The sequence below is a fragment of the Eleutherodactylus coqui genome, chromosome 6 (genome assembly GCF_035609145.1).
Source record: "Eleutherodactylus coqui strain aEleCoq1 chromosome 6, aEleCoq1.hap1, whole genome shotgun sequence".
Lineage (NCBI taxonomy): Eukaryota > Metazoa > Chordata > Amphibia > Anura > Eleutherodactylidae > Eleutherodactylus > Eleutherodactylus coqui.
Window position 1 is genome coordinate 78,247,584 of NC_089842.1, and position 22,490 is coordinate 78,270,073.

General features: G+C 42.8%; 1 protein-coding gene across 11 annotated transcripts in view; it reads left to right on the top strand.

Moving 5' to 3' along the window:
• The window catches only part of LOC136632264 (protein CEPU-1-like), a 659,300-nt gene that overhangs the window by 208,657 nt on the left and 428,153 nt on the right, over positions 1 to 22,490 (top strand). The window contains exon 1 of one of the 11 annotated variants that reach the window (XM_066607017.1): positions 7,760 to 7,805. The exons of the other annotated variants lie outside the window; for them this stretch is intronic. Within the exon in view, the coding sequence (XP_066463114.1) occupies positions 7,760 to 7,805 (46 nt within the window). Of the gene's footprint in view, positions 1 to 7,759; positions 7,806 to 22,490 lie in introns of those variants that run through there. 11 annotated transcript variants of the gene reach the window in all.

Here is a 22,490-nt window from a genome sequence, read left to right on the forward strand (position 1 = left end):
CTGAGTACGTCATTTTCCCCCAGCCGGTTTTCAGGTTTCGCTTTAATTCTCTGCAGTGGCGGCACAATGCTCTGCAGACACTCAACTGCAGCAATGCTCTGCCTGCTGCCCTTTCATGACTACTGTCCCTCAATAGATGGATGCACTGCGAGGTCGTCTCTGAACCGGCTAGAGGAATAATTGCCCCCTGAGATCTTTCCGAGCGAAAACAAGAAAAAGCCTGAGTGATTAAAAAGTTTGTAGGAAAAGAGGGAGAGCGCAAGACTTTGATATTTCTGGGTATTTTATCCCTTGCAGTCCCCTTCATCCGTCCTCTCTGAATTCTCTGTTCCCATTCTTCTTGATCTTATCAGCACATGTGGCTTACAGAAGCCGCTCGGCCAAGGACACAGGGAAGTAACCTTTCAATAGCTGGAGGGGTTGAGGGGTATTGGAGCTGCGAGGGTTAAAGTCTTAAGATGCCCCCCAGTATTTGATATACCGACATCTTCAAACTAAAGAGAATTGTTTTTTCTCCTTTCCGCTCATTCATCTGTCTTTCTCTCCCTAGGTAAGTGCCCTGGTTCATTTCATCAGTGTTTCTTCGTGGTGTGGAGGGTTGGCTGCTGGAGTGCACCATGTACAAAGCTATTGGATGAAAGACTGTTTATGCCCCTGAGGAACGAAGGGGATGGGGGGCTGCAGGTACGTGCGTTGTTAACCCTTCCACGGCCGGTTGGTATGCAAGTGCAGGCAGATCGGTTATTGCAGAGCATCCGGACACCTGTAATATATAGGAGCACAATGTAAACACATCATATACAATCTGCACCTCACACAAGGTACTGCACAACACTAGCGAGGTCCATACTGCTAAGGTGACGCTGTACTCAAAAAGACAACTGTTGCGTGATCAACATAGTATATTAGGCTGAAGTCCATCTAGTTCATCTAGTTCAGCCCCCCCCCCCCCTCTCCTTGTTGATCCAGAGGAAGGCAAAAAAAAAACAAAGAGGCAGAAGCTAACGACATCTGGTCGTGAAAATGTTAATTAACTATGACACATTAGGGCTGTATATAATAACCACATAGAAGTCCTGTACTGTATATAAAAACGACATAAGAGGAGTCGCATAACTACAAAGAAGAGTCCTGTATTGTGAATAATAAGCACAGTCTTGCTATATATAGTCCTTCAGAATCTCATAGAAAAGTCCTGTACTATATATAACTACATAATGGAATTCTGTACAATGTATAATTACAGAGAAGAATTATGTACTCTATATAATAACCACACAAAGCATCTTGCATTGTATATAATTACATAGGAATGCTGTACTGTACATACCATAGTAACCACAGAGAAGAGTCCTGTACTATATATAATAACCACATACGTCCTGCACTGTGTATGATTACATAGATGAGTCCAGCACAGTATGTAACTACATAGAAGAGTCATGTATCTTGTGTAATAACCACAGAGAAGAGACCCATGCTGTATGTAATCATATAGACCTTTACAATATATGATGACACAAAGGCGTCCTGTACTATATATAATAACCACATACATCCTGCACTGTGTATGATTACATAGATGAGTCCAGCACAGTATGTAACTACATAGAAGAGTCATGTATCTTGTGTAATAACCACAGAGAAGAGACCCATGCTGTATGTAATCATATAGACCTTTACAATATATGATGACACAAAGGCGTCCTGTACTGTATGTAATAACCACACAGAAGAGACCTAGACTGTATGTTATTACATGGAGTCATGTTCTGTATAGATTACCCACATAAAGGTGTTCTGTACCAATAAGTCTATAGATGAGTCCTGTACTGCATCCTGCGCTTTTTCTTCCATCCAAAAGCAGGACTGAAAGCGTACGGACCTCATTATAGTCAGTGGGGTCCGTTTCTGAGCAGCGTTTTTATGTTTGGAGCAGTGGAATCCCTTATGCCTGCGCCGGAAAGTAAACAATTGGAGACCTTTCCTAGTATACCTCCCACTGCAAAAGAGGAGAAAGAAACACCGGAACCTGTAGTGGAAACAGCTCAAGCCTGCTCATCGCCCCACCTGCCTCCTGTTCGTAGAGCCCCTTTTTTCAGCATATCAAAGATAAGCAATGGGCATGGGACCAGTTGAGCGGATACACCAATAAGGAGCACCTTATATGTCAAAGTTATGGTGGGGGGACTTTTTATGATGCCTGGGCAAGATTTGATTTGTATGGGACTTCTGCAAGGGAATCTCCATCCATCATTTGTCTGTGGCCCGGCAGGGTCCCTCTGTAGATCAACAGGAATTGCCGGTTGGAGAGTGGCTTTTTTTTCTACAACAATGAATGGGCTGTGGAGAATCTGGGCTGCCGTGTTTCACCATCCAGAAGAAAGAGGCGGGTGACTTCCATTAGGGAAACTGATTGGGACTTAGAGGCTGAATTGGAGCCTGGGGCCATCGGGCCAGAAATGTATTCCTCTCCACTGCTGGATCAACTCCTGAATTGGGGCAATCTGTGCCGCATCCAAGCCAACTGCCTTAAAACTTTTGCAAAACCACCAGAGGATGCGGCTCCATCCCCACCTGCGGGTGCTTCTGTGACCCAGTCTTCATTTACTGCAGCAGGGACTATTCAACAATCTGACTCCACTATTAACATTCACTACAGTCCCATATTGGTAGTACATGGTGGCCCTACCTCCCCACAGCCATCACAGTAAATGTCAAATATGTGCTTTCTGACTTGCATAGTAACCGGTTTTGTTAGTTTCTGAAACTTGTTTAGTTACCATATGTCTGGGTCTCTGGTTGGGATGACCAGATGGAAGGGGGTAGATATGTAGAGGGGCGTCCCCTGTATTTTGCAGGGGAACACTTGTGTTTACTTTAGTTTTTTATATATCTATTAATTTTAAGATGCATTGTGCTTTTAATTAACATCAAAATGACCCAAAGTGCAAGACCCCCCCCCCCCCACCCCCCGGTTGAATACTAGGTTTGCCCCCAGGTTTGCTATGGAGGTGTTTTGTATTTTTAATTTGTATGTCTCTTATTTTAGTTCAATAATAGTTAGATTTTACAGAGGGTTTCAACTGGGGTATGTCTTGCCCTTTTCGGCAATATTGGTATTAATTATTGTTAATAAGCGTGTGTACACCCTGAGGCAATTTTTGTACACTTTATGGACATTGTGATTTTTAGGCTCCGTGCAGGGGGAGGTTCTGGTGGCGGTACGTTCAGACCCTCCCAGGCTTTCTAGGCTTTTGGGACAGACGTGGTCTCGGGACAGTAGAGAGAAACTATGGGAAGGAGTAAGACGCAGCTGCGGTCTCTCCTGCTAGCTGGGCCTACAGCGATATTCGGTCCTCCGCTCTGCATATGGTAGCTGTCCCTTCAGGCTTCGCTCTAATCCGGGACGCAGAATCGTTTATGGGGAAGACCAGCTCCAAACTGTAACCGAATGCTGGAAAGAACAAGCCCTGATTACATGATCACAGAGCGGTCAGACGTACCGCTGTTGGGACTTCTACTCTTGATCTTATTGTTTAAGGCCATGCTGAAGTCAGATGATGAATCCTGAACATTTGAGCCTGTTTTTCTGATATTGCAAATTAAGGAACTTGTCAATCTGTTTGATTCCCTTTCTGTGAGTAAAGCAGTTGTGAGTAAGAACTGTGTTTGAATCAGTTTGTGCAACATGTGGTCCTCACCTGTGCGCCCCCTCACCTGTGCGCCCCCTCACCTCAGCACTTCACATCCCTTCCTGCGGAGATGCCTGGCCCATGCTGAAGCAGATGAGATAGCGACTGATATTCCCATGCCTGGGTACTTGTTGGCCCCATTTTCACCTCTGTCAGTCCAGCCCATCCCCGGACTATATTTCAGCAGCTGTGCTGTACATTTAACCTCTTAGATGTCGCGGTCAATAGTAACCACAGCATTCAGTCTGGGACAAATTCTGTTACCTGTTCGGCCACTTACTCACAACGGTGTAATTAGTGTGCTGAGCAGTTGTCATAGCTGCCCTGCACCGAACAATGGCCTGTCATGTGAGAAAGCCTATTAGGTCCTGCAAGAGGCATGGCTTAATAGGCTGACATTACAGATATAATACTGTACATTACAATACAAAAGTATTGCAATTACTATTTTATTATGGAACTAAGAAAAGCTTAAATAAAGTTTAATAAAGTACTAAAAAGGGAAAAAAAGCTTTCTCCATTACTTACATAAAAAGTACAAGCAATAAAAATAGACATGATTGGCATCATTATGTCCATACTATGAAAATATCTCATTATTCATCTTACATAGTAAACGGCGTAATAAAAAAATCACACTGGCAGGTTTGCTGTTTTTTTGTACTTAATCCAGTTCACAAACTAAATGGAATGAAAACCTCTTACAGTCCTAAAATTAAAACTACTGCTAGCTCCGCAAAAAACAAGTTGATCGCTTGAGAGAGGAGAGAGAGGGGCTAGAGACTGAGCCGTCAGTCAGGCTCACTGACAGGTTTGCCAGTGAACAGCTTTCAGGTTATAGGGTTCATGTCAGGTTATAGCTGTGTTATAGGCCTCATATTATAGCCGTTATTTACGTAAGAGACACCATGTTATGGGCATTATGTTATAGGTGTTAGGTTATATATGCCACGTTATAGGCCTCGTGTTATCAACGGTATATTATAGGTGTCATAATATGATATAAACATCATGTAATAAGCCCCATAATATAGAGGTTACTGTATGTTATAGGTGTTATGTTATGTAGTACATCTCATATAACAGTGAAGGACGGCTTAGGCTGCATTCACACACGGCTGTTTTTCTTGCGATTTTCAACCGCAATTAAAAATCTCATTAAAGAAAAAAAACGTATGTGATTTTTAACAATATATGCATTTTTTTTCGAAGAAAAACATGTTTTTTAAACTGTAAGCCGTTTTTGATGCAATTTTTAATTGTAGATGACAAACCCTACACTACATGTGAATGCAGCCTTTTGTGGGTTCTGTATTTGTGGACACTGATCTGCAGGGTGCCTCTGGAAGTCACATTTGCCACGCCTAATGTTCTTGCTGAGGCTTCTCCTATCATCTTGAGCCCCATTAAAAAACTTGGACAGACTGCCAACAGACCAGTGTCTCCATATTCCTAATTAGAATGCTATTAACTAATTAACCAAACTCTAATGATCACTAATTATCATTATTAATTGTCCCATCGGCTTTAAATATGCAGTTTTTCTAAATATCTCACACTATTCAAATTTCTTATGCAAACAAGGTTATTGCCCTATGGGAAAATAAGTGTTCACAAATTATAGTGGAGAACATCCTCCCATAATTCATCCCCCTACTGCTCAATCTGCAAGTGACAGGGAAATATTCAGAGTCACTAGGGAGCAGTGCGCTGCGGAGAATGTGCTGGGGGACTGCTGTATGGAGGGGCGGCTGGTGGGAGAAGATAGATGAGAAGGTTTGTAGAGCCACCTAGTGTCCACTCACTGCAACTCCTAACCGGGAAACATGACTGTATCCAGTGCAGGGAGATCATGACACAATATATGAACATCTAGGGCTAGAGAAGCTGCGGTATGTAACGGGGACGGGGAGGAGAAAAAGTCTACAGAGTTTATTAGTAATGTTTGAACTGTTTAGGTTCGGTACCCTTGCACTTCTTATGCATTGGAACCCAAACCAATCGATGTCTCTTTAAGTTAAGTGGCATAATGTGAGGTGATGTTGTGGAGGTTCATGAGAGGTTATGTCCCGTAGGACTAAAATGAGAGGAGGGATTACCCTAGTCCAGCGATGGCGAACCTTTTAGAGACCGAGTGCCCAAACTGCAACCCAAAACCCACTTATTTATCGCAAAGTGCCAACACGTCAGGGGGCGGGGCTTATCACGATGTATGATTTTTACCTCCATTGTTCTTAAAAAGACAAGGCTGTTTCAAAATAGACCGGGTGCAGATTTTGACTGCTTTTGGATGCGGAAATGCTGTGGAATTTGACACAAAAATTTCCACAGAGGACATTCTGCAGCATTTTTGCCTCCTGTAAATATACCCCAGCAGTGATAGTGACCCCCCCAGAGTGGCCCCAGCTGTAATAAAGACCCCCAGTGTGGCCCTAGCGGTATTAGTGACCCCCAGAGCGGCTCCAGCGGTAATAGTGACCCCTTGCAGTGGCCTCAGTGGTAATAGTGACTCCCACTGCAGCCCCCAGTAGTAATACTGACATCCCACAGCGGCCCCAATAGTAATAGTGACTCCCACAGCAGTCCTCAGTAGTAATAGTGACACCACACAGCGGCTCTAGTAGTAATAGCGACACCCTACAGCGGCTCCAGTAGTAATAATGACACCCCACAGCGGCCCCCAGTAGTAATAGTAACAACCCCACAGCAGCCCCCAGTAGTAATAGTGACATCCCACAACAGCTCCAGTAGTATTAGTGACACCCCACAGTGGCCCCAGTAGTAATTACGAAATCCCACAGTGGCCCCAGTAGTAATAGTGACATCCCACAGCGGCCCCCAGAGTAATAGTAAAATCCCCCGCCCCCCCAAGATGCATACAATTACCCCCCCCCCCCCCCCCTCCTCAGCACTGGTGCTGCTGCTGGGTGCACACTGTGACATCAGTGTGCTGCCAGATTCCTCCTCCCTTCTGCTCTCGTGGAATCTAAGAGGAGATGTCAGGGGAGGGGGGAGGAGGAACCCAGCTGTCACAGTGTGCGCCGCTAGCAGTGGTGCCGAGTGAATGCCGGCAGGGGAGCCTCAGCCCCTGCCGGTATTCACTAACGTGGTGAGCGGCCAACGGCGGTGAGTGCCAGCAGGGAGGGCTCTGTGTGCCGGCTCTGGCACGCGTGCTATAGGTTCACCACCACTGCCCTAGTCTGATGCAGCAAGGAAACTAAGGTGGTTCCGCCACAGAGCACTTCAGAAGTGCCATGCCGCAGACCCAACTCTGTGCAGTAGGCGCACAGCTGAGAAAAGAATCCTGGTTACTGGGCATTTGGTGTAACCTCTTCGGTTAATCCCTTCCGATAATGGCCACCATATGCAACCGACTGTTAATCATCGTTCCTGTTACGAATAAACAAGTTGGAGCATGCAACAAGGTGAGTGAGTCTGAGTGAGTCTTATCGAGTGCCTTAGTATGTGTCCTGCGATCGGTTCCACTATGCCCAACCCCATCATTGGGGCCACTCAGAGCCTGATGTAGGTGAAAGTATAATTTAGTACACTCCCTGAGCCTATTCTGGACCAGGAGACTGTACTCCCTGCTACTCCCAGAAACTTGCAGGTACATGATATCAGCGTGCTCATTGGTGACATGTTACTCAACATTTACGGGTGACATTTTCAGTAAATGTGTTGTGCAAAGTTTTTAAGACCCACAGTGGCTCTATAGCAGTGCCAACTTCAGTGCCAGCTATAATGACCCTATAACCTTGGTAGCCACAGTGACTGCGGCATCATCCCGATGTCACGCTATAATTGTGGTCTTCACTCTGCAGTCATTTATGGCACTAGTGAATCAAAAATGACTTTTCACGTATTGCCCTCATTAGAGCTTTTGTTCCTACATTTCAGGGAGTGCAGTTGGGTCAGACATACTGCACTACCTTTACCTTTGCCTTACCCAAGAACTGGCTCTTCCAGTCACTAACCTTGGGTTAATTATTGTCTTTATGGACAATAAGAGGGGTGGGAGATAACACCTCAGACCTCATCAGTACAAGGAAGGGTATGTTCACATGCCAGTACAAATTCGGCATGTATTTACTACAGGACCCGCAGGAGGTAATTCAAGTTTATATGTCTGTTGTGGATGTGCAGTTTTAAAGGGCCATGAATTCACACACAAATCTGTGAGCGTGTGAAGAGGGCTGCAGAAACCCCATTTACGTACATAGGGATAACAAATGTTTACGAATTTTATGCAGATGTTGGTGTGGAATGCGCACCAAAATTCATGTAGGATCCTGAACGGACCCTAATATTTCCTCCATGATCGGTGAGCAGTGGGGGTGCAGCAGAATACACTCATATCCAGGTAGTCAGGTGCTGTGGAGCAGAGTTATTGACCAAATGTGTGAAGGGAGCCAAACTGTATGAAAAACACTCACCTGCTGTCACCCCGGAGCATCCAAAAAGGATTCCTGCATGATTAACACTGCTATCAATTCTTAGTATATGTGCGTACTGTGTATATGTAGACACTGCACGATATAACTTCTCTTGTCCTGTATGCTGGATGTAATTTTTAGTATCTGCTCTTATGTTGTTTATATGGACACTACAAAGTACCACTTCTCTAGTCTTTAGTGCTGGCTGTAATTCTCAATATCTGCTCTTATTCTTTACATATGAACACTGCACAGAATAATGTCTCTTATCATGTATGTTAGGTGTAATTCTTTGTATCTGCTCTTAAACTGTGTATATGGACACTGCACAGTACCACTTCTCTTGTCCTGTATGTTGGGTGTAAATCTAAGTATCTTCTCTTATGCTGTATATATAGATATTGCACAGTACCACATCTCTAATTCTGTATGCTGGGTGTAGTTCTCAGTATCTGCTCTTACTCTGTATATATGGACACTGCACAGTACCACTTCTCTAATCTTGTATTCCGGGAGTAATACTCTGTATATATGGGCACTGCACAGTACTGAAGAAAAAAGAAAAAACGATACATCTCACCGTTAGATGTTCACATGTAATGATCAAATGTCCTTGTAGAGCCCAGTCCTGGAGTAGAGCTGAAAAGTACGAAGGTTTGATCCAGCACCAATGTTTTTTTAATAAAAAAATCACTTCTTTATTGGGTACATATTTTAAAAATTCCCATGCGCACAGGGATTAAAAGACAAGCTGACGCGTTTCGGCTGTTATACAGCCTTAATCATGCTGGGTGTAGTTCTCAGTATCTGCTCTTACTCTGTATATATGGACACTACACAGTACCACTTCTCTTATCCTGTATGTTGGGTCTAATTCTCGGTATCTGTATACTGGACGCTGCACAGTACCACTTCTCTAATCTTGTATGCTCGGAGTAATACTCTGTATATATGGGCACTACACAGTACCACTTCTCTAATCCTTTATGCTGGGTGTAGTTCTCAGTGTCTGCTCTTACTCTGTATATATGGACACTACACAGTACCACTTCTCTAATCCTTTATGCTGGGTGTAGTTCTCAGTGTCTGCTCTTACTCTGTATATATGGACACTACACAGTACCACTTCTCTTATCCTGTATGTTGGGTCTAATTCTCGGTATCTGTATACTGGACGCTGCACCGTACCACTTCAGTTGTCCTATTTGCTGAGTATAGCTCTTAGTATGGATAGTCTTAGTGACTTGGTCCCATACAAGCTATTGTAGCGGCGTTCAAAAATCACGGCCATGTGAAGCATTGGATTCCAATCTTTTCATTCACTTGAGCGTGTAAAAAAATCACGTCGTCAAAATTATAACATTGGCGACCATTGCGTTATACGTGCAGGAAAAGATTGGTCTTGCCTTATCTTTGGCCGAGATACGCCGGAGGCTCCCATAGGCTTCTATGGGAGCTGAACAAAAAGGGAGGGGGAGGGAGTTTAGCTGCGTCCAAGGCCGGAAAAAGAAGTCAGCTGGCTCTATTTAAGCATTGATAGTCATTCTGAGGATTTCTGCTGACTGAGGGATTCCGGCGCATTAGCGTATTTTTTTATCCAGAGCGCCACAGCCGCCTGTGTGAATGGATGAGAAAATGCTAATTTTGATCAGGATTTGATTGTGACTATTCTTCATTTACGGGATTTTCGCCCACGAGGCGGCCAGTGTGACGACACATCGCTCATGTGAAAGAGGTCTACGTCTGCTACTTTGGGTCTGGATATTGTCTGAGGATTTCAGTGTCTTTTCTGTGGTTTTTGTAACCCTGATCTCTGCTGATTGTGGAATCTGTTTTATTGGATCTTCCGCCTCCCGTTAATTCTCAGCATCTGAACCATGAAAAGCAGAGTACGAACCCTAATATAATTAGCAGCTTTCAGGTGACTCTTTGCAGCCGTGGATAATGCAGCTCCGATATAGGGCGCTTTTTTCCTATAGTTTTTCCGTTTTTCATGTGCCGGAGCTCCAGCTAATGAAAGGAGAAAACAATTAGTGTGAAATGAATTTTAATGAGGTTCTTTGCTTGTTGCTGATAACGAGGCCCCGTGTCAAACCACTCCAATCTCCGGCAAAGGAAAATAACAAAACTCTGTTTCTTGTGGCTGTTAATCCCGCAGGCACTCCAGGAAAAATGAAATAAAACAACGCGGGATGCGGCAGACGAGAAGCTCACAATTCTGCCTCTAAATAATTAAAGCCATGCGACAAACCCGCTTCTTGCCTTCATTATCTTGACACTTTGTGGTGCGATGGAATTTACTAAATTAAAGGAAAACTCCACTTCTGAACATCACTGAGACGATCTCCATGTAATGCTGAATGACTTTTCTTGCACTGATCCCAAATTACATCATGCCTTAAGGTACCTTTACACGGGCCGATGGTCGCCCAAATAACCGCTTAAACGAGCTATTATGAGCGGCTGTTGGCCCGTGTAGACAGGGCACTGAGCGAGAAGCTGCTTAATGGTCGCTAATCGTTTTGTTTCAGCTCAATGAAATGGAACGAATACTTAGCAACTCCTCGTTCAATGTAAACAGGAGTAGTTCAAGCTTTGAGCAACCGCCTGTTTGCAGTGAATGGAGGTGGGGAGTCCGAAGAGATCTCCAGCCCAAACCACCCCCATTCTAGGACAGACTATCACTCTATAAAAGCAAGGAGCAGAAGTCGTGGGACGGTTATACCATGTAAAGGTACCTTTTATATAGATTCCAATCATATTCAGAGCTGCACTCAAAGTTCTGCTGGTTTATGTTTACATGAGAGCATTGAATCCTAGGAACTGAATGCTAAGGTCACATGAATGACAGACAGCTATACCTTTTTTCAATGGGAGTCAGTGACCGAGGTATGCAACTGCATAGATATGAATGTCTGCATGCTATATACTGTATATGTTTGGAGCAACAGAATGCATTGTATAAAAAACAATAGTCTCTCAGTGAATGGAGATGGAGCGCTCCAGAGATCTCTTCTGGCCACCGCTATTCACTGTGAACAGGGAGTCATTCAAAGATGAAGAACTGCCTGTTTACACTGAGTGAGAGTCGCTCGCTAATCACATTGTTTCAGTGCAATGGAACAAAGCAACTAGCGACTACTGAGTGATTTCTCGCTCCATACACCACCCTTTTCAACTATCGCTGAAAATCACTCGTTTGAGGGATTTTTCAACTGAATTGTCCCATGTGAAATCACCCTAACCTAAACGGATTTGTGTTCACCCATCCTGCAGTCCGCCTCTCCCCGACACTAAATGGCAAAAAAAAAGAAACCAAAGATTGTATTCACCTGTCCTACCGTCGGTCCAGGATCTTTATTGGAGCAATCTACCTGCAGTACGGTGAGGAGTACAGCGAATAGTGTGATCTGGGCATCTGAGTGATGTGACATTTAGCTCTTGGACTGATATCTGTAGCAGCAGGAGACTAAATGGTAGTTTAAGTGTTCGGAAGGCTGAAAATTATCCCCAAAACAGAAAATAAATGACCATATTGAAACTATTATCTGCTCGAGAATGTCTGTTTCACAAAGTGAGCTTTGTTTCCCCTCTCTCAGCGGGAATTCCCAGCATGATCTGTAGCACGAATCAGCAGCTGAATTAAGGGCCATTTACACGTAACGATTGTCATGCAAAATTCATTCAAACGAATGAAAATGTGCGATAATCGTTTAATTGCAAAGCCATTGTGCAATATTTGTGTATTTTTGATTTATCGCTCAGATTCAACCAGCATAAAAATCATTGTTGGTTCGCTCATAGAATGTGAAGCGTTGAGCGAGAAGTCAGCGATTCTCAGCGGTGATCTCCCTGTCTAAACATTCTGCACGAGCGCGAACTAGCGGTGACATCACTCGCTTGTGCGCTCGTTAAGATGACAATCCTCCTGTGTAAATGTATCTTTAGGCTCCGACTATCATCTGATATCACTCTGCTGATCAACGCTGTTGTCGCTTTTTTCATGATTTAACGCGAGATCCGTAGAGCATGTCTCTGCTCAGTATTTTCACCGTGTCTGATGTCATGACACCCGATGATCATTGACTTTTGCCCGTGAATTCTCTTTTACTGTCAGGTCGCTGGGGGTCTTTTCAGAGCCTATACCTTGTGTTGTGATTGGTGTCACCCCCCCCCCCCCTCGTGTTATTATCTACAAGCGTGCTGCATTACCAGCCAGGCGCCAATACAAACTGATTTGGTTTGTAAATTTTCCCTGCACCCTGTTAACCCCTTCATCTTGTACAGGGTTAAAGGTGACGTTGCAGTTTAATGAATCTTTTGCCCCATGCAGTGTTTCCACCCATTCACCCAATCACCATCTGTGCCGCAGTCATTTAGATTGTGAATTAATACTCAGCAGCCGGGGCGCCTTAAAAGCAAATGGGAAATTTACTCAAATTGGCAAATTATAAACACTTTAGAGCAGTTATTCCTTCTTCTCTTTGCAGATTTGTGCTGTTTCTCCAGAGTTCATTTGCGACTCAGTGACCTTCTCAGGGAGAAGATGTCTCTGCTGCATAGTTGTTGTTGTTGATGTGTTCTATTGAGAATAAATATGGCGGGGTATATAATGTTATTACTAATGAATAATCAGCTGTCTAACAGGTAAGAGGCACCCTCAAGAAGATGAAGACCCTTCTGTAGATATTTGTGACAAAGCGTAAAATGCTACATGTGTGACATCATCAGGCGCTACATGCTAAGCCTAGACTAATGTAAAGGTCTGGAAACTACAGATATTAGGAATGAGGTCCATTGCAAAGATCACAATGGATGGCTCACTACAGTACTAGTCCAATACATCAGATTTAGAGATGAGCGAGTATACTCGCTAAGGGGGCCGGCAGGGAGCGGCGGGGGAGAGCGGGGAGGAACGGAGGGGAGATCTCTCTCTCCCTCCCCCCCCCCCCCCCCCCGCAACTCACCTGTCACCCGCGCCCGCCCCAGAATCTTTAGAGACGAGCGGGGAGATACTTGGCTAAGGCACTACTCACTCGAGTAATATGCCTTAGCAAGTATACGCGCTCATCTCTAATCAGATTACCATTCCAGAAAATGGGCCAGTCACCTTGGCTGGATCCTCTTTTTGTTCATTTTACGTTTTAAAGGGGGATGTATTATTGTATAATGCAACATAATACACCATGCAATATAACATAATCGTATCATGTAATGTAACATCATATAATATCACACAGTGTAATAAAATATTAAGGGGCTTAGCTAAAAGCCCATGGGCCCTGGTTCAAAGGTTTAGCTTGCTTCCCCCCACCCCCACCCCAAAATGTTTTGCTACCTCCAAAGAAAAAGTTAAAATAATTATATACATAAAGCAGCAAATTGTATTGTTCCAGCTTTTATAACATGGCAGACTTAGATACAGTGGCTCACTTCTAGTACACCTCTATATAATGGTAAGATAACAACTCTACACAGTGATAGTGATTACAGTGTTATTACCTCCAGTAATAATGATTACAGTGCAGTTACCTCCAGAGATCACAGGCGACTTGTACTCTCATTGAAGTTGCTCGCTTTTCCTTCTCTTCTAACCCTGCCCAGACCATCCTGAAGATTTCTCATCTCTGCACACTCTTCCCATCCTGCTACTACCCCCAGTGCACCTTTCGGTATCCCCATAGTGCCCCCCTTTTGTGCCTCACAAAATATTAACACCATAATAATTCGGCCTCAGTGCCCATCACAAGAAATAATGCCTCAGTTGTGCTCCACAATAAGTGTCCTTTGTAACCATTTCACAGTAATTCGTAATAATTACCCATTGTGCCCATCAAGGAAGAAATCACTGAGCCAGTTACTTACCTACTTACCCACATTCTCTCCTGGACCAAACATTCTCATTTTATATACCAACCTTTTATGCACTCAGTATTTAAGATGCTTTTAACATTCCCAAATTATTGTCTTAACCTTACCGACTGGGACAATGTTCTCAGAAATAAGAGTAAAGGACATCTCTAAACTGATTAATTTGGCTTCCTTAAGTTTAGTATTTTTGTAGCTCCCCGATAAGACTCCATATTGAAAGACAAGTTGAAATGTATTATATTATGGTCACTATTCCCCAGGTGCATCATTGTTATTCTGTCAAGTTTATTGGTTAATAGGTTCATAATGGCCTTCCCCCTAGTTGGGTCCTGTACAAGATGGGTAAGGTAATTATCTTTAGTTATTGACAGAGACTCATTTCCACAAGATCCGCAGGTTTCAGTTTCCCAGTTTATATTTTCGATCGTTAACGTCTCCCATAATAATTACCTCATTGTGATTTGACTATTGACCTATTTGCCTTAGTGATAGATTTTTGATGGCCTTTGTTATATTTGGTGGCTTTAAAACCCTATGAAGATTTAGTTATTTGTCCTTCTATGTATCTCTACCCATTGATGCTCCACTTGTTCATTTCCCTCACATATATCTTCCCGTCGTGTGGGCTTTAACCCTTTCCAATCCACTTTGTATCCTGGTTTTCCTAGGGGGGCTTACTCTTTTTCTGCCATTAACAACGGCGCTATCTGCTGGCTAAAGCCAGTACTGCATGAGATGACACATTGGATAGGCTCCGACAGCAGAGTGTCTGGCAATTTACAGTAAGAGAACCCCGATGGACGTCTTCCAACATCGGAGCTGTACAGCCTTAGATCATAATGTCTTTAGATGTCAGACAGTGGATTGGAAAGGGTTAAACAGGACTTTACATAAAGACAAACCCCTCTGCATTTCCTTTTTTTCAATCTCTTCTGCACAAACTATAACCCCTGTACGTTAACCACCCAGTTACAGCTTTTGTCCAACCGGGTCTCTGTTATTCCCACTATGTTATAGTTTTTGTCAGATAGAATTACTTCCAGGTCATCACCCTTATTGGTCAGACTTCTAGCATTAGTCACCATACAGTTTAGAAAGTTTGGGTTATTTTTTTACTGTGATAGACAAGAACATGGGAGAGATCATATAATGGACCATACGGTAGTATCATATAATGTAACATGTTGTAATATACTGTTTTATATAGGATGGTCTAATGCAACACTGTATCATAAAATGTAATGTAGTGGGATCATATAATTTAATATGGTATATAATATACTGTAGGATCCTATCACGTAACATAGGACCATATAATGTGATGTTCCATAGGATCACCTAATATAACAGGATCATACAATGTAACCTAGAATAATAATAAATTATGCATTGTAACATATAGTATATACATAGATTACAACTTGCAGCATTGAAGTTGCACTTTATGAATATCTTGGAATCTTCATTTCTGTGCTGGATCAGAGGTTTTATTGTACTCACCTCTTGTGTATTGTATATGCTGAAGCCCAGACATACCTTGTAGTGTAGCCCCAGCTCTTTCGTTAATTATAGCACATACACCTGGCCCTGTGCATGCTGGATGGTCACATTCACTGTCCTGCTCAGGTTGTGAAGCTCCTGGGGCCTGGATCAGTGAGCTCCGTTTCTTCCCATCGCCAGCTTTCCCTGTGGCTGCCACGTCCGGATTAGCCATCTGTTTGTCACCAGACTCCCAGTGTCATTTTCAGCTTCTGCTCAGCCAATGCTAATCATCCTGTTCTTCCAAACTGGAGTTTGGCAGAGAGGCCAGGGCAGGCGTCCATCACTGTGCCTCTGGTGTGTGCTGTCCTTCCCCCTGTAGTGCATTACTGTGTAGCCATGCGTGGCGAGAGATGGGCAATGCTCATAAGCTGGTACATACAGGACTGGGAGAAATGGTGGAGGTGGTAGTACGCCACCCTGCCTTGCATAGCTAGACCCTCCAGCTCTGAAAACCCTAGTTATTGTTTGTAAACCGTTCATCAGGCACCGCTAACAAGGCAGAACCTTGCCTGAAACCAAAGCAATGAAGGTGGCACCCAGCTATACAGTATGGCAGCTCGAGCCCAGGAAAATCTCTCCTGATCCTCATTTGTTTGTGCATTTTCCCCTGATTGATAGAACTGGCGGCTAGACTGTATCTAGGCTGAGGGAAGTTGTCTTCAGCTCAGAGATGGCTGCAAGGGCTTATTAATGAGAGCGGGCTGTTATGTTCTTGCTGCCGGTGGCCTGTGGAGTTATTCTGTGCTGACATATTATCCCAGCACATGATACACACACAGCAGATCATGGAGGAAAACATCTGCAACATCCGGCTACTCCGTGCACACGCTTCTTATTGTCTAGTCTGGATGCTCAGATCTACAGAATAAGACTGTGTTCACATCTCTGTTCTTCTTTTCCATTGTTGACTGACCAGTTTTTTGGGTTACTTTTCAATATTTAAAAACTCCTCTAACGGATGCAAATATAGTGGATGTAAAAATCTGTTAAAATGCCAGGTTTTTGTCATGTTAAAAAAATCCGACAAAGATGAATCATTTCAGATTTATTTTCACCTTCAGTGTGACCCGTTATCAGTACAACTGCATTGAAAAACAAACTAAGATCTTTTAGAGTGGAAGTAAAAAACTAAAACAATGTGGTTGCATAAATATGAACACCCTAAAATCAATACTCTGTTGATGCACCCTTTGACTTTTTGACAGAATCATGAAATCGTACAGTTGGAAGGCACCTACAGGGTCATCAGTTCCAGTCCCTGCTCAATAAATCATCCCAGACAGATGTCTGTCCATCCTCTGTTTGGAGACTTCCATTGAAGGAGAACTCACCACCTCCTGTGGTAACCTGTTCCACTCATTAATCACCCTCACTGTCAAAGTTTTTTCTAATATCTAATCTACATCTCCTCCCTTTCAGTTTCATCCCATTGCATCTAGTCTGCAGACTGCTCACCATCCTGGTAGCTCTTCTCTGAACTAGCTCCAGTTTGTCAGTGTCTTTTATATTGGGGTGCCAGAACTGGACACAGTATTTCAGACGTGATCTGACCAAGGAAGAGTAGAGGGGGATAATTACCTTGCGTGATCTAAACTCTATGCTTCTCTTAATACATCTTAGAACTGTGTTTTCCTTCTTTGCTGCTGCATCACACTGTTGACTCATGTTCAGTCTATGATCTATTAGTATACCCAAGTCCTTTTCACATGTACTGCTGCTTGGCTGAATTCTTCTCATTCTGTATGCGCTTCTTTCATTTTTCTTGCCCAGCTGTAGGACTTTGCATTTCTCCATGTTAAATACCATTCTGTTAGTCACCACCCACTGTTCAAGCTTGTCTAGATCTCTTTGAATCCTCTCTCTCTCTCTCTCTCTCTCTCTCTCTCTTCTCTAGTGTTAACTATCCCTCCTAGCTTTGAGTTGTCAGCAAATTTGATCAGTTTGCCCTCAATTCCCTCACTTAGATCATTTATAACAATGCTGGACAACACTGAGCCCAGGACAGAGCCTTGTGGTACCCCAGTTTCCACATTCTTATAATTGGATGTGCAGCCATTTATGACCACTCTTTAAATACGATCACTCAGCCAGTTGCAACCTAACAGTTGCCTTGTCAATCCCATATTTGCTCAGTTTTTTAATAGGTATGTGATACTTTTTTCACATACTTAACTAAAGTCAAGATATACTATATCCACCTCATTTTCCTCACCAACCCAGTCTGTGATTCTGTCATAGAAGAAAATTAGATTTGTCTGGCACAACTTGTTTGTTACAGATTCGTACTGGCTCTGGTCAGTTGCTGCATTCTCATCCAAGTACTTGTATACATGCTGTTTAATAATTTGTTCAAAGATCTTTCCTGGTATAGAAGTCAGGCTCACAGGCCTGTATTTTCCTGGATCCACATTATTCCCTTTTTTGAAGAAAGGCACATTTGCCCTTCTTCAATCTTCTGGGATGTCTCTTGTACTCCGTGAATTTTCAAAGGTTATGGCAAGTGGTTCAGCAATTACCTCTGCTGCTTCCTTCAGTATCCTGGGATGCATTTTATGTAGACTTAGAGACTTGAATTCATTATGTTAGCTATGTTTTCTCTCACCAACGCTCTGTTTATAGATTGCCCACATTATTTTATTGCTTCAATAGCACAGGGAAGATCAGTTGATGTTGTGTTTACTTTCTGAGAGAAAAGAGATACAAAATAGGAATTTAAAAGTTCGGCCTTGTCAACATCATCTTTAAAGAATTTACCGTCTTCATCCTGTAAACATCCTATAGCATCTTAGACTTTTTTCTTTTGCTTCTAACTTACCCCCAAAATCCTTTTTTATTGATCTTGGCCTCTCTTACAAGCCTCAATTTAGTATCCGCTTTAGCTTTTCTGACACTTACCCTATGCAAACTGCATTATATTCTTATTTAGATATGCCCCCTCTTTCCATTTGATTAAACATATTTTTTTTCTTGCTTTTTAGCATATGTTTTAAGTTCTGTGTTCATCCATTCTGGTCTCTTTAAATGCTTCCTTTCTTTTGGGGATTGTTAATGATTGTGCTTTGAGAATCTCATGTAGCAAAATTTTCCATCCTTTTTGGACATATCTGTCTTTAAGAACATCCGGACATTGTATCATTCCTACTCTCTTTCTGAGTCCACTAAAATTTGCCTTTCTGAAATCCAATATTGAAGTTTGAGCCCTCTCAGGTCCCCCCCCCCCCATGTTATCCAAAATTCAAGGATAGCATAATCACTGCCTCCCAAGGTCCCAGCCATCCGTACTTCCTCAACCATTTCCTTCCTGATGGTAAGAATTAAAGGGGTTGTCTCACGCCGAAACGGGTTTTTTTTTTTATTCAATAGGCCCCCCGTTCGGCGCGAGACAAACCCAATGCATGTGTTAAAAAAAAAAACGGGTAGTACTTACCCGAATCCCCGCGCTGTGGCGACTTCTTCCTTCTTCTTACTTACCTTAGTAAGATGGCCGCCAGGATCTTCACTGTGAGGTCCATTGCCGATTCCAGCCTCCTGATTGGCTGGAATCGGCACACGTGACAGGGCGGAGCTACGCGATGACGCGTAGAAGGGGGCGGAGCCCGAACTCCGCTCGTGCCGAGACCCAAGAGAAGGGAGAAGACCGGACTGCGCAAGCGCGTCTAAAATCGCCAGAAGAGGCGATTTTAGACGGATCCATGGAGACGAGGACGCCAGCAACGGAACAGGTAAGTGAATAACTTCTGTATGGCTCATAATGCACAATGTACATTACAAAGTGCATTAATATGGCCATACAGAAGTGTATAACCCCACTTGCTTTCATGAGACAACCCCTTTAAGTCCAAGATAGCAGATCCCCTTGTTTTCTCTTTTACTTGGACAACATTCAGTCTTTTTGAGTAGTTGTCTGTCAGCATGGCACATTTTGAGCTGGCAATCTTATTATTATGAGGGCATCTCTTGTGAACTGCCCTCTTCAGGTCAGCTGACAGATTTTCAATGAGAATCCAGTCTGGGCTCCAAAACTTTCATCTTCTTCTGGTGAAGTCATTCTTTTACTTATTTGGAAGTATAGTTTGGGTGGTTGTTGTGCTGAAATTCCACTTCATTTTCAGCTTTTTAGCAGAGGCCTGAAGGTTTTGTGCCAAAGTGGACTGATATTTGGAACTCTTCATAATTCCCTCCCCCTTGACTAAAGCTCCAATTCCAACAGCAGGAAAACAGCCCCAAAGTATGGTACTGCCTCCACTATCTTCACTATGGGTATGATGTTTTTTTTGATGATGTGTAGTGTTGGCTTTGCACCTAACATACCTTTTGGAATTTTGGCCAAAATGTTCATCCTTGGTCTCATCAGTTCTCCCACATGCTTTTGGCAGACTTGATGTAGGTTTTGGCAAAACCTAGCCAGGATCGAATGTTTTTCCTTGTACGAAAGGGTTTCCGTCTTGCCACCCAACAGCCCACATATATGAAGAATACGACAGGTGGTTGTCACATGCAATACACATGCTCACCTGCAGCTACTTTACTATAGCTGTAGGCCCCCTTGGCAGCCCCCCAGACCAGTTTTTTTTCTGGTCCTTTCATCAACTATTTGAGGGACGTCCAGTTCTTGGCAATGTCACCGTTGTGCCAAATTGAATCCACTTCTTGAGTTCCATGGTATATGTAATGCCTTGATACATTTTTTGGTTCTCTTCTACTGACTGATACTTTTCAACAATCAGATCCCTTTGATGTGCTGTAAGGTCTTTACTGCTTTGTTCTGAAAAATGCAACTAAGAAAATGTCAGGAAAATCCTACTAGGAGTGCTGAACTTCATATGGGGCAAATCAAAGCACTGTAAAGAATGGCAGCCGTGTGCTGACTACTTTTTAACATGAGCTTAAATCGTATTGGCAAATTCTGACCACCACAACCATCCAATATAAGAGAATATTCACACTTATACAACCACATTTTTTTAGTTTTGTTACTCTTATTTTTTCACCCAAAATTTCAGTTTGTTTTTCAATGAAATTGTACAGATAACGGGTCACATCAAAGGTGGAAATAAATCTGAAATGGGTCATCTTTGTCATTTTAACAGACGTGTGGAGACTTTTATATCCACTGTAGGTCTGGTACTTTGATGGATCCATTAAAAAGATCCATCAAAAAAGGAGAGTTAGGTTTTTCATCAGTTTCTTCTCTATTATGATCGGTCTTTAATGGATACATTCTTTTTTAGTGTGATTTAACAGATCCATTAAATGGAAGCCAAAACAGATACAAATGGAAAACTTTCTGTTTGTGTTCGTCCCCATTGAGTACAATGTTAAAAAAGAAAAAAGGAAACCACCATAGCATCCGGCTTCTACTTTTTTGGAAGGGAAAAAGTCCTGCGCTTCAACACTTGAGTCATTAATTTCCGCCAAAAGTAAAACAAATGCATTGCAAACACATTGACACATTTACTGGATCCATGTTTTCCTTCTTTGTGCCCTTAGGATGGAACACAAAAGTGAAACACTGCTGTGAACTCAATGTAACGTAGAGAAACTTTTCCGTTAGCGGCTTTGTTACGTCAAATGACATCTGTCTCATCTTTACGGGACAGAAAAGTGGAGTAAACGTATTCTCCCCCCCCCCCCCCCTCAAAAAAAAGGCAACCAAACATTTTGTTAATGTTAGCACTGAAGTGAATCGTCTCTTATCATATTTTATGCTTCATTATCGTCCATTATGATCTTCTTTAGTTTGTCATTGTCTATTATGATCACTTATTCTTCATTATCATCTCCTATAATCTCTTATGCTCCATTATCATCCATTATAATCTCTTATGCTTCAGTATCATCCACTTTAATCCCTTATGCTTCTTCATCATTATATAATCTCTTATGCTGCTTTATTATCAGTTATAATCTCCAAACTCCCTTATCATCTGTTATAATATCCTATATTTCCGTTATAATCTCTTATACTCCATTATTATGTTACAACCTCTTATGCTCCCTTTTTCTTCTTGATCTCTCTGCAGCGTAGATTGTAGATCATCACTTGCTCAGTGCATTGTTTGCTGGTTCTACCTCTGCTCTTCCCCTTGCTGTTTGGGTCCTCAGGGCTCAGTCCTCTCCTTTTTTCATCTACACGCCCCCCTATTAGACAAACCAACAGTAGATTTGGCTTTTTGTACTATCTCTACACTGATGACACTTATATAATTCTTCCAGTGACATCACTCCCTCGCTATTACAAAATGCCAGTGATTGTCTGTCTGCTGTCTCTAACACCGTGTCCCCTCTTCATCAAAAACTGTGTCTCTCAAAAACTGAATTTCTTGTGCTTCCACCATCTACTAACCTACCTAAACCTGATATTTCCATCTCAGTATATGGTACTACCAAAACTCCTCAGCAGCACACCAGCTGTCTTGGGGTCATATTTGACTCCGATCTTTCCTTCACTCCTAAAATTTAGTCACTCGCTAATGTCACCTGTATCTCAAAAACATCTCCTGAATCTGCCCTTTTTTCACTGTTGAGACATCAAAAACTTTAATTGTTGTCCTTATCTACCCTTGGCTTGATTAGTGCAACTCGCTGCTTATCGGTCTTGCTCTCACTAAATTCTCCCCTCACCAATTCATCCTGAATGCAGCAGCCTGGCTTATCTTCTCATCCAGCTGCTACACTGTGCCAATCACTGAACTGATGCCTCCACCCTCTGCCAGTCACTGCACTGGCTGCCCATTAAATATACTATACTAGCTGATAAACCCGGGTTAATTTGGTACAAGTGTTAACCTGTTGTTCTCGTGGAAAATTTTAGGAAGTCGTTACTTCAGAGGAACTGAGGATTAAAATATGTATATACATAGAGGAGCATTAGATTCTCCTCAGACTGCATGTACTGATGTCCCTCTGCAGAATGTGCAGAGGGATATCATATATATACATAGAG